The sequence below is a fragment of the Monodelphis domestica genome, chromosome 4, assembly GCF_027887165.1.
Source record: "Monodelphis domestica isolate mMonDom1 chromosome 4, mMonDom1.pri, whole genome shotgun sequence".
NCBI lineage: Eukaryota > Metazoa > Chordata > Mammalia > Didelphimorphia > Didelphidae > Monodelphis > Monodelphis domestica.
Genome location: NC_077230.1, coordinates 449,635,501 through 449,649,239, shown reverse-complemented (window position 1 = coordinate 449,649,239; position 13,739 = coordinate 449,635,501). Strand labels below are relative to the sequence as shown.

Sequence of the window (13,739 nt, the reverse complement as noted above, 5' to 3'; positions counted from 1 at the left end):
TGTCTGTCATCTTTTTTGTTACTAGAAAGGGATCTTGTTCATATGTGGGGATATTTTGTGTAAATTCATTTATTTCTTGGGGAGTAAACAGTATCCTGTGTCTTAAAGTCACCACATCCCCATTCCATCCTATTTCAGGCACTTCTCTTAGAGGAAACAGGCCTCTAATTGAATTTTGTACCTGTGGGTCAGTTCAACTAGGATGAGTTTCTCTAGGAGGACAAGATCTCCTCTGGGCTGGAATTTGGTTTTGTGTAGGAGAAGTAACAGGAGAAACTGGGATTGCAGGGGGAGGGTTTTGAGGATTAAATTCAACCAAGAGTTGCTGACCATGAGACAGCCAATCTGTTAGCTGAGCTATAGGGAAGGTGTTTTCCATCTCTATTTCGGGGAAGGAAATTTCCTTATTCAAAGGTTCAGAAACAGGTCTGTTTCTGGTAGAGTGGATATTTGCCAATTGATCCTGTAAGAAACATTTTAGATCTTCTAACTGGGCTTGCATTTTATCCTCAATTTTTTTAATTTTAGCACCTCTAAACAGTATTGAGGAGTATAAAAATGACATTACCTATTAATATAAAAAAATTGGAGGTATGCTGTATTCCTCAATGTCCCTAATTCTTCAACTGCCATATAAATGTCAAAGAATGTAGTATATATATATATATTAATTATTTTTCTAGCAGTCTTCACAAAACATGTGGAGAACAGGGCAAAGCCAAAACTTTCTACAGGTTTTTTCCACTCCTAATCTAGGCAGTTGTTCCCTAAGGGAAAGGAGATTTAGAAACAGCTCTCCCAGGCAGGACCTTAGGGTCCTGTTGCTAAGATTTAAAACAGCTGTGTTCTATCTAATTTAAGGAGAGAGGGAGAAAAGAAAAAAAATCCAAATTTACTTACCTGTATCGCTGATCAAAAGAAGCTATTAAAAAAGTAGTCACAGTAGAAAAAAGTTTAGGAAAGTTAAGAAGATTGAGGGTATTTCATCACACCAACATGGTCAGCCAAATTGTAAGGGGTGAATATTATGGTTGAGACTGAAAAAAATCTAAATTTAAATGGTCACCAAGGGAAATCCCAAATAATAAAATACCCAAGTCAGCTGCCAAATTTTTATGGTGATTTAATTACAACAGGAGGAAGAAAATATTAGAGGGATAGAGAGAGAAAGAGAAGGAAAGAGGGAGAAAAGGAAAGAGGGAGAGAAGGAAAGGAGTTAACTCAGAACCACTCTGGCTCAGGCTGAGCCAAAGTGGGCATTAAGGCCTTGGAAAGCCAAGGCAGAGAAAGGGGTCAGTCCTTATCACTCACGTGACTGGTCTGAAGGAAAGCTGTCTGAGGGGCCCCTCCAAGCTCCAGCTCCAGGATCGAAGTGAACTCTAGCCCTTTCCACAGGAAGTCATGAGAACTCCAGAGGCTGTTCTCCTCCTCACTTCCTGTGTCTCACATGTGCCAATTGTGGCTTAAGCTTGACTTAGGATAGCCCAGAGGTCTGTCCTTTTTTTACACGTCTGTTGAAGGCCATTTTCTCAGATAATTAAATCTTGAGTTTGATGCAGACCTTCTTAATCTTGTTAAACTAAGAAGGGAGGAAAAATGTAGTTTCCAAGACCTGATTCTGTTATTCCAAGTATCTCTATTGTTATTGATCAGGAAATAGCTAAATAAGATCTAAAGAATGGTCTGATTAGGGTGGAATAATTTTGAAATTCACAGTGTGGAGGAGGAAGGTCTATGACCCGCATGTGCTAGCAAGTAACAAATCAGAAACAACTGACTAACTTCTGGACTGTCCAAAGCCAAGTTTAAGCCACCATTGATATGTGTAAGACACAGGAAGTGATGTAAAGAACTCCCTTTATATTTCACGTCACTTCCTATGAGGGGGACTTGGCATGAAACTCGAGCCTGGAGGAGCTCAAGTGTGAGACCTCAGAATGCTTCCCTTAGATGATCATGTGGTGAGTTATAAGGCTGAGTCCCCTTTCCTTGGCTCTTCTGGAAACAACAGCCTCTGGAAAGGCCCATCTCTTGGGACTCCCTTTTCCTTGCTTTTTCTGGAGAGACCCCTTGGCTGAGGCCTCTGAACTCCTGCCTGGCTCAGACCAGGCCAAAGCAGATCTTCTTCCTTTTCCCTCTCTGTCTTTCAGTCTTAATTTCTTCCTTCTATTGAAAATAAACCACTACAAAATTCCATTCTGGCTTGAGTATTTCATTGGGACTTAGAATTTAAATCCCTGGCAACCAACTAAAATATATATTCAGTTCAACCATAAAATTTTCCCCTTACACATGGTATAGCATTTGTGCTGATAATAATGTTTTTTTCATAGCTATATTAATAACTAGTTTATATATGTTAAGAGCATAATTGTTAGCCTCTTTATTAGTTAATAATATTGGAAGTTAACTAGTTAATTATCCTTGACCACAGGGCAATCACTAAAGTGTCAGAAGTGTTATGGACTTCCTTGCTCTTCCTGGAATATAGCCCTCTATCTTCCAACTGCAGGTATTTACCCTGTCTGTCCCCCAAACCTGCAGAGCTCTCTCCCCTTATCTCAGCCTATAGGATTCTCTGGCTTCCTTCAAGTGCTTTTCCTCTGTTGACTATCTCCAGTTGCTCCCATTAATATTCTGTATATACACAGTTTTCTCTGCCCTTAAATTGTCAATTATTTGACAGCAAGGACTATTTTGGGTTTGTGTATTGGTTTTGGGGAGGGGTGGCCTTTGTATCTCCATGTGCTTTCTATAGTCTGGCATCTGGTAGGTACTTATTTAATGATTACTGATTCATTGACCATCTGCACATTTAGAACTGACAACTTATGATACCTGAAATAAGTGTGTCCAACATAGAAAAAAATAGCCTCTGGAATGACATTCATATATATATATATATATATATATATATATATATATATATATATATATATATATATATATATATATATATATTTGAATGGTTCTAGGACAGCAAAAATCTCAGGATTGATTTTAATTTCTAAAACTATCAAAAATTCATCTTAAATGGAGGAAATATGAATTTTAAAATTTCAGAGTACCTTGTGGTTGTGGGCCCTGATGATTATTTAGAGCAAAGCACCTGGATACATGACAGAGTTATGAAAAAGCTGAATTTTAAAATTTCAGCATGCTTTCCTTGGAGCAGTGAGGTGACCCAGTGGATAGAGAGTCAGGTGTAGAGCCTGGAGGGCCCAAGTTCAAATCTGGCCTCAGACACTTCCTAGTTGTATAACCTTGGGAAAGTCACTTTACCATGTTTGCCTGGCCCTTGCCCTTTCTGTCTTGGAGTTGTCACTAGTACAGAAAGAAAGGTAAAAAAAATGATTGTTGTGTGTAATGAATAAAACATGAAATGATCGAGGAAACAAAGCTTCAAGTTTCTAAGCGTATTGATTTATTAAGCAATGCATGCCAGTGCATAAGAAATCGGGACCAGGTCCCTTCTTCAGTTTAGGGCTGGACCCCATATACAGGAGGAGTTAGACTTTTGTAAAAATTAAATTATATATCTCATAATAAAAATATTATATTTTATGAGGTTTATTAAGGATCATTAGAAATCAAGGAATAAAGAAGATACAAAATAAAAACCACGTGCCCATGGCTGGTTAGCCTATTTAAAATCCCCGCACTTAGCTTACCACTATACTTGCTACATCATTGCAAAGGAAGAGAGTGTGGGAGGTTCTACTGCCAGTTAAATATCAATTGTGATCTTGCCAACGTGGAGACTCAGGAGAGATTATAGGGAATTCTGGGAAATACCAAGGACTTCTGGGGAATGAAGTCTAGGGTTCAAAATCTCCATTTATACACTTTTATACATTAAAAACAATCAAAGAAGGCCAGTTAATGAAAAGGAAAAGGAAAGGGGAATTTGATTTCTAATTGGAGGAAAAATTAGGGACTTTCCAAGATGGGAGGGGGAGAGTGAACAGGTACAATTCCCCAAATTCAGAAAAGGAGGAGTCCCACTTCCCCCAAGTATCTGTAAACAATCAAAGGAACATTGAAACAATAGTTGATTGATCAGTATGGGGCTGGTTTATAGATGACAGAAACGGATTCCTTGAGGTGTAGAGTTATGAGAAACCTCCTTGCATCAATCTTTGCATCTGATTATGTTTCCAGTCAACATAACCTAGGTCCTTGGTTAAGGGTCTCTAAACAGCAGATGGTTCAGTTTCCTAGCCACAGAGGACTAGGTTCAAACAATGCAATAAGGTCTCTTCCCAATTCTCACAGTTGAACAAAATTTTCTCACAGGACAGAATTGAGACTAAATCCATAATGGAATAGAAAGAGAACCAAGACTCCAGACTTGTGACACAAGATGGAGTTAATGGGTTCACTGAATCTCTACAATTAACCCCTTGATGGTCTAATCCTCTCAATTCCCTCATATGGATGTTCTTTCAGTAGGTGAAGCCACTCTCTGGGAAAAGACCAGCCTTATGGATCCTTCAAACACTGCCAGCATCTCAGAGAAGGATGATACCGATCTACAGAAAGAGGAAGGAAATGAGCAGCAGCATAGGAAAGAGAAAAGTAAGGTCAAACAGTACCATAAAGTCCCACCCTCCCTCCACAAGTATGATTGCCTGAAGAACTCTTGGTTCAATTCAGTTCAACAAATGTATTGATTATCTACTAGAATGAAGGAACTGTTCCAGGTATTAGGGAGGATGCAGAGAAGAGGAAGAGTCAGTCATTGCCCTCAAGGAATTTACAATTGAATGAATGCATGGACAATTGAATGAAGGAAAGCATCTTTAAGTGCTTGTAGGAAGCACTGAGATGATAAGTGTTAGGGATACAAACACTATCAGTCAGTCCTTGCCCTTGGGGACCTTATAGATTATTAGACAAAGAGAACACACTAAGAAGAATCCTGGTCAGGAATGGGCATTTTGGTTTGGAAATGATCATCTTAATAACCAGTATTTGTACAATGGTATGTAGGTCATCTCATTTGATCTTCATAACAACCTTGCAAGTTTATTACCCCCATTTCAAAGATGAGGAGCTGAAAGGGGCTAAATGACTTACTCAATGGTCATACAATTAATATTTTAGGCAGGATTTGAACTCAGGTCTTCAAAGTCCAACATTCTATCTACTATGCCATTTAGCTGTCAAATTAAAAGGGTAGTGAGATAAAATCATAGATAATAGATTGATACATACTTCACAGTAATAGTGAAGGTACTTCTTTGATTATAATGTACTGAACTGGAAACCTAATGAGTTAGAAGGATAGCAGAGAGAAAATACTGGAAGGTAAGTTCTCTAGTTCATGGTCATCTCAGTTTTTGGTGACAAAGTAACTGAAAGGCAGACATCAGGAGTAAAGTGGAAAGAGGAGCTAAAACACATAACCAACAGTTATAGATAGAACAAGGTAAGATACAGGACACCACACCACTTTCCAGTCATCTCTACCCTTTTCAGGATCTGCTACAATCCAGAAGTGAAGGTCCCAACCCAGTGATTCTGGATTCTGGTTGGCAAGCTGCTGATCTGACACCTCTCAGGTTCATGGCTATCTCCATGCCTCATGATAGCACTCATAATCTCCTCACCCCAACCTCCTTCTCACCAGCTTTTTCAATCTGGCTCTCAAAACAGCAATCATATCACAGATTATTTTATTCTTTGGAATTGTGCCCCTAGCATAGTGACTACCACCTAATGGACACTTAATAAGTACTTGTTGATTGAATGATTTGTTAAAAAATATATCAATAGAAAATACATCCCATAAAATTGTTATAGCCTTTGTGGGGGCCATATCTAATTTTAAGATAAAAGATCAGTGAAGAAATCGATTGTATTTTTCTCAAAGCACATGTGGTCAATAAAGTGTTCCTATAGAGAATAAAGTTGTTCTGTCTTGGGCAGAATGTTGCTGGATTTTATCCATTCCTAGTATGTCTATTAGAGAAAGCAGAGATATGGAGTCCTCCAACCTTCTCCATCCATTATTGACCGCAGGTGTGTTTAATCAGTTTGTTCTGTTTCTTGTAGTCTAAAGAATTCTCCCCTTGGTATCTCTGCCTTTTTTTCTGCTATGAGTTATCATGGATCTGCAATGCTACCCCTTAAATTTTTTTTCTTTTCTGCTATTTATCTGTATAAGTCTGTGGTGGTGAACCTATAGCACATGTGCCAGAGGGGGCACTCAGAGCCCTCTCTGTGGGCACATGCATCATCCCCGCACAGAGCTTACCAGAGTTCATTGCTAGAAAGCCAGAGGGATGCAGGGCTGGGCTGCTCCCCTCTGCCTCTCCATGCTTGTCTAAGGGCATTTTTTCACATCCCCTACCCCTCTAAAAGGTTCACCATCACTGGCTCCTTATTAAAAATCAAAGTTAGCTGATGAGTATCTTTGTAGTCATATCAGTATCTAGATCAGAGGTTCTTAATCTAGGGTTCATGAAATTAACTTTTTAAATTTGATTAGTATATGTCAATATGATTAATTTCCTTTATAATCTTTTAGATTTTATTTTCTTCATTTAAAAGCATCCCGAGAAGGAATCCATTCATACTACCAGAGAGCCAAAAGAGGCCATGATATGAAAAAAGGTGAAGAACCCCCAATCTGAACAATTCCCCTTTGCCTCCACATTAAAAAACACTTTGGATCTTTAGAATTTTATTCTTGATAGTTTTTCATCTGTCTGAGGCTAGCTTCCTCTTTAAAATCTTTGTTGGGGGCAGCTGGGTGGTTTGAGAGCCAGGCCTAGAGATGGGAAGTTCTGGGTTCAAATATGGACTCAGACACTTCCTAGCTGTATGATCCTGGGAAAATCATTTAACTCCATTGCCTAGCCCTTCTGTCTTGGAACCAATGCAGATTATTGATTATAATTCAGAATGCAAGGGTTTAAAAAAATAAAATAAAATCTTTGTCCATGGGCTCATACATAAGCTTTCTCATCATTAAAAAAGATAATCTTCCCCAACTCCCAGGTGCTTACTAGACTATACTTAGCTTTAATCTCCTTCTCTCTCACAAATCCAGAACTTCTCACACTATCCCTACTCCAAGGTTCCCATCATCACCACTACAGCAATCAGTTCTTCCTTCTTGGGGAAAATAAAGTTCAGGATAGAATTTCCCTTTCTTGGTTTCTTCACATTTTGAAAGATGAGATTTTTATTAAGACTATCAGAAAAACCAGACTACTCTGCTCAAGCAGAGAATTCCATCAGGTGTCCAGATAAGCAAAGTCTCCAATAACTACTTGTATCCTGCCTCTTTACCAAGCTTAAGACTTATCTCCTAAATTCTCTCTTTCTACTGAGATAGTTTGTAATAAATACTCAGATGGTAATATCAGTTCTGGTTCATCCAAATGCCACTGATGCTGCTTCCTGTCCCTGGCTACTAGATTTCTCCCCATACTTCTCTTTTGTTGAATCCTCCTCTTCTTCCTGACCCCTTAATTTGAGTTTTCTCCAGAGTCTTTTCCTTCATCCTCTTCTCTTGATTTTTTACACTTTCTCCTTTTGCCACACGTATTTACTTCTTCTCTATGGCTCCCCAATTCTATGTGTTCACCATTTACCTTTATTGCTGGCAGCAGACATAGTTCTAACTCTGTATAAGATAGCCCAGCTATACATCCCTTCCACCTGTTGGAATGCCTTGATAGCAGCTCAATTCAACGTGCCCAAGGCCAAGCTTAAACTTGTTTTCTCTTCACTTCCATGTTTCCAAACTTCTACTGCCTCAAACTCATTTCTCTTTTCTGTAATACTCTTCTGTTTCCATGGCAAGCAGAAATGACACGAATCTAAATAGAAAGGGAATAATCCTGTTTACAGAAGAGACACTTGAAGATTTATTCTTTGGTAAAAAGAAAATTAATCTGTTTGTAATAACTATTGCATGATTGTTGTCTTGGTCTCTCCCTTGAAGGGTTCTGGTCAGTAAGATATGGCTTGGCTGTTATGATACATGGCAGCAACCTAATATCAACCTCCCAAACTTTTGGTCTGAGCATTGCCATCATTGCCATGGTGAACAACACAGGCCAGTCAAACCAGTCCAATCTTTATGCCTCTACAGATGCACAGGTAAGTTAATGGCAAATCCAACTTTTGTAATTCATTCAATACATTGAATATATTATGATACATGTAATATATATGATGTATACATTGGTTTAGACACTAGACTAATAATGAATTACATAAGGTCCTTGCTGTTAAAAGGCTTCTGAGCAATGCAATGATCCAGAATAATTCTGAAGGACTTATGAGAAAGATGCTATCCACATCCAGAGGAAGAACTGTGGGAGTAGAAATGCAGAAGAAAAACAACTGCTTGATCACATGGGTCAATGGGGATAAGATTGGGATTACAAACCCAAATGATGACCCTAATGCAAATATCAATAATTGTAAATAGGTCTTGGCCAATGACACATGTAAAACCCAGTGGAATTGTGCATCAGCTTTGGAAGGGGGTTGGGAGGAGGGGAGAAGAAGAACATGATTTTTGTAATCCTGGAAAAATACTCTAAATTAATCAATTAAATAAAATTTTAAAAAATGAAGGATTTCTGATCTAATTGATTGTGTATATATTTGTGTGTGTGTGTGTGTGTGTCTGTCTTTGTGTATGTGTGTTAGACTAGATCGACACTGAGATAGCTTTCAAATCTGAAGTTCTCTGAATCTGGGAGATTCCAATACTTGACAAATAAAACACAAATCAGAGTGTCAATATGTAAGAATTCGATATTTTGTAACTTCTGTTAAAAGACAAAATGTCCACTGGTTAAAGGGATAAGAGAAAGCTTCATGTGTCTTTGAGTTGAACCATCAGTGTCAATGGACTGGCATTGGGATGAGTAGGTTCTGATGTAAAGAACATTGTCAGTAAAGGGACAAAAGCATGAAACATTTCCAGGAGATGGCAGGTAGTCCAATTTAGGTGGAGTAGAGATTACATAGGGAAATAGTGGAGGCAACTAGGTAGCACTGTGGGTAGAGAACTAAATATGAAATAAGAAAGACCTGAGTTAATATCTGGCCTCAGACAATAGCTGTGTGACCTTGAGCAAGTCACTTAACGTTTTTCTGTCTCAGTTTCCTCATTTATAAAATAAGAATAAACCTAGTACCTATTTCTCATGACTCTTGTAAGGATCAAATGAGATATTTGTAAAATGCTTTGCAAACTTTAAGATAATGATATGAATATCACAGGCCACCATTATATAAAGCAGAAAAAATAATTTGGAAGAATATTCTTGAAAGTTTGAAAGCCAGACTAAGAAAAATTAACTATATTCAGAAGAGAATTGATAAAGAACATCTAGGTAGCATGGGAGGTAGAGTGACAGATCTGAGGTCAGGAGGACTTGGGTTCAAATCAGACCTCAGACACTTCCTAGCTGTGTGAGCCTGGACAAGTTCACAATCCCAGATGCCTGGCCCTTACCACTTTTCTGCCTTAGAAATAATTCAAAGTTAGAGTCTAAGACAGAAGATAAAGTTTTTTAAAAGAAGAGAATGGGAAGCCATTAAATTTTATTGAGTAGTGGAATTATATGATCAAGATGATATATTAGAAGAATGACTTGAGTAGAGTTCACTGGATGAAATGTAAGGAGGAAGGAGAAGAAGTAGAGTCAGAGAGAAGATTTAAGAAGCTATTTTAAGTCCCTGGGCAAAAAGTGATACTTCAATGTCAAACACTGTCAGTACAAATAGTAAAGAGAGGGTGGATGCAAGTAATAACAAGCAGAAAAATTAGAAGAATATGGATCCCCATGGCAACTATATAGGATGGAAGATTGAAGAGTCACAAATGACCACATAGCTGAAAATTTCTTTCTATAAATGGGAAAATGATAGTGCTATTGATAAAGACAGAAGAGAAATAAAGATGAGCCAAGGGAGTTTAAAGTGATTTACATTTTAGAAATTTCTTTCTTTGAACTGAAGTCTAGATAGAAATGTCAAGATGGAGCTGGTCAAGGAGGTCATGGAAAGAGATACAAACCAGTGTATCACAGGACCCCTTGATGATAGGTTTAGAAATACAAGAGCCATGAAAGTCATCCAGTTCAGGGATTTATAACATGACATACATGGATTTCATTTTTAAAAGTGTTTCAATAAATTCATTTCCACTAAAATTCATTTCCTTTGCAACCATATGCATTCCATTATATAAATTTAAAAACACAATTTTGAGAAGGGACTTCAAGGTAGCACCAAATTGCCAAAGGGACCCAGGAGCTAAAAAAATGTCAGGAACTCCTTATCTAGTCTAATCCCTTAATTTTGTAGACAAAGAAACTGAAGCTCAGACTAGATAAATTATCTAAAATCATATAGATAATGAGGGGGTAAGCAAGGATTGAAACCCAGGTCTCTTGACTCTAAAACTGGTATTCTTTTTTTTTTTACCACAGTATGATGTTACTTATTTGGAAATCAGCTACATAGAAGTGAGGATTGGAGTAATAATAATGGATGGGGAGCAGCTGAGTGACTCAGTGGATTGAGTGCCAGGCCTAGATACAGGAGGTCCTAGGTTCAAATCTGACCTCAGATACCCCTATTGCCTAGCCCTTACCACTCTTCTGCCTTGGAGCCAATACACAGTATTGACTCCAAGACAGAAAGTAAAGGTTAAAAAAAAAGAAGAATGGATGCACTCACCAGGAGCAAAAGGCAAAGGAGAACAGAAGAAAGCAAAATAAAGACTTTTCAGGAATGCCCACATCAGGAGATCAGAAGCAAAAGAGAGATTACATAGAAAGAGAAGACGATGAGGTCAAAGAAAAAGCAGAATACTACCTTACACCAGGAGAATGTATCCATTAGGAGAAGGAAGCCTTCAAAATCAGAAGTAAGGTTCAAATATAAAAGATCCAAGAGAATGTTATTACATCCAGGACCATAGACTTAAAAGTGTCCCCCTTCCCCCTCAATTGGGTTCTGCTCATACCACATCTGGAGTATTGTGGTTGCATCAGGAGGTTTCAGTTTAGAAAAGACATACAAATTTGAGCATGTCCACATGAAGGCAACCAGAATACTCAAGTAGTTCATGCTATGTAAGGATGGATTGAAGAAACTGGGGACTTCTAACAAGGAGACAAGATGAGGTATATGAATGAAGTAATTGCATTTTTTAAAGAGAGATTAGACAATGGGTAGATGTTACCAAAAAAATGAAAATTAGGGGTCAAACTAAGGAAAAGTTACATATTTTCCTAGGAATATTTCCTGAAAATAATTTCCCCTGAAAACTCCAAAGAAAACTGCCATAAGATTATGGCAGAAACTAGGTATAGACTATAAGGATTAATTAGTTAATTGGATCAATTAAATAAGAAAGTCTCCAGTTTAGAGGTTCCTTAAGAGAATTTCCAATGATCTTTTGGTGGGAATATTGGAAGTTCATTGCCACTCTTGGTCTGATCTTCTTAAGAGTAAGGAGGTGAAGGAGTTTCCTCAGATTGCTTGTGGAAGATTTTAGAGACAGTTGATTTGGAAAAAAACATCTTGAATATTGAAGGAGGTTTGAAAGTTTGCCTGATCAGAGAGCAGAGTTACTGGGCAGTTCTTCTGAACCCCTGTTGGGCGCACCAGAGAGCAACTTCTCGGAGAATGCACAGACTGTGATCTGACAGAGACAGATTTTTGAGCTTGACTGGAAAGAGGAAGAAGTTGGCAGATCTTCATAATCTTAAATTCATTGGTTTTTGGAAATATGTTTAGTAAGTTAGATTATATAATTAGTAGTCATACAGTATAGAATTAAGAATTACCTTTTGTTAATCAAGAAGACATCTTTTGAGAGACAGATTTGGGGGGGATATAGATTTAGAATTAGTTATAGGGAATATATCTCCAATAATTTTCTTTTCTGTTTCCTTTTACTTTCTCTTTCCTAAAATTTTAAAGTTATAGTAAATAGTTTTTTATATAACCAGTCTTAGCAGAATTTCTTTCAACTGTTAAGACCAGCCATTTCCAAATGTTAACCCACAGGCTCACCTTCAACCCAAGAGCCTTTCCACTAACAACTACTGGCAAATATCAATATAATTACCAATCAATAGCAAGGGTCAACATACCTTAATACAATTGACAAGTTAAGAATAGGACAAAAAGAACTGAAAAACAGAAAAAATACTCGTTACTGTAAAAGACAGACATACAGGCGGTGTTGTGATCCTGTCTGATTTACAGGGTGCTTTTCCTCTGTTGACAACAGGAGGAACCAAAGAGCTTTGTCTGCCACTTGCCTGAAGCCTTCTTAGACTCAGATTGAGGAGCTGCATTTATTGCAGAACAATTTCATTAAATATGTTCTTTGAGTATATTAATATGGATATGGGATATATTACCATCATTTTTACTTTTAAAAAAATACCAGAATATATATGTGGGCTACCATTCCCAGAACCAGTATTTATTTTTCTCTGCTTGAGTTTGCTAGATTTATTACTGTGAATCCCATTAGGTGGTTGTGGGATATTAGTAGTATTTTTAATTAGGATGTGTGTGTATTACATCCTAAATGTGATTTCAATGCAAAAGACTAGACAGATTAGAGACAAGGAAGGAGATATGAAGATTAATTACTTAGAAGAGGTTATAATGAGATATGGCCAGATGATCAAACAATGAAGAATGGAACTAAGCTGGAACAGGAGACAGCAGAATTAGAAAATGCTGCGGGAGGTTTCTTTCCCCTGTGTGAGGATCCAGTAATCATACAAGAACAGCAATTGATCAATGTCAAGCACCACAAAGCATTTACCTAAGCTGACACAGACAGTTTTAAAAAGCATACTCCTCATTTGAGGAGGAACCAGTGGCTGTCATTAGAAATTTTGAAAAAATATATAAAGCAATTCAATCCTCATTATCAGGACATAGAAATATTATTGGATGAACTTTTAACTAAAAGGGAGAAAGAAAAAATAGTGACTATCTGTCTTGTCTCTCTCTCCCTATTTCTCTCTCTGTTTGCTCTTTCCCTCTCTCTGTCTCTGTATTTGTCTTTGACCCCCCCCCTCTTTCTCTGTCTGTCTCTGTTTCTCTCTCTTTTCCCCCTCCTCACCCCCCCACAATTGCAGAACTAAACTTTCAGCTCCTAACTGAACTCTTATCTTTTCCTCTCCAAAATGATCATTTAAGAAGTCTGTTTCCTATCTTGCAGGTTCCTGTATATGAGTGGAGCCCAGAGGACCAGGGCTTCCTACTCAGCTCTATCCTCTATGGCATAGTGATCATTATAATCCCAAGTGGATATGTGGCTGGAGTTCTTGGAGGAAAGAAAATATCTGGGATTTCACTGCTTATCTCTTCAGTTCTCATCCTCTTGATACCACTAGCAGCAGACCAGGGACTACCCTACCTGATATTCACAAGGATATTACAAGGCCTAGCCCAGGTACAAGTACACCTTTCAAGTTGGTGAATAGGATAGACTAGTGATTGTGAACCTTTTAGAGATAGAGTGTTGGACCCCACCCCCACCTAGCCCCCCCAGATGAAGTGCCCTTCCCTCCCCTACTACCTTCCTTCCCCATGTACTCCCTCTCATTATCCCAAATAAACGAGGGAGGATGAACTCCTATTGGGATGCTAAGCAGGGAGGCAAGTGATGAGAAGTGCATGTGGAGAGAGGAAGGAGAGTGGCCTGAGCCCTCTACTCCCCTCTAGTT

At 38.2% G+C, this 13,739-nt stretch overlaps 1 protein-coding gene across 10 annotated transcripts in view; it reads left to right on the top strand.

Annotated features, from left to right (window-relative positions):
* The window catches only part of LOC100018393 (probable small intestine urate exporter), a 65,130-nt gene that overhangs the window by 23,733 nt on the left and 27,658 nt on the right, over window positions 1-13,739 (top strand). For 4 of the 10 annotated variants that reach the window (XR_008911714.1, XM_007492240.3, XM_007492238.3 and 1 more), the window contains 3 exons: window positions 4,450-4,578; window positions 7,958-8,115; window positions 13,232-13,465. Coding sequence is in view for 9 of the 10 variants with exons in the window: in XM_007492238.3 (XP_007492300.1) it covers window positions 4,450-4,578; window positions 7,958-8,115; window positions 13,232-13,465 (521 nt within the window). In the remaining variant the exon portion in view is untranslated. The other 6 variants (XM_016422339.2, XM_007492243.3, XM_007492242.3 and 3 more) reach the window with 4 other exon arrangements.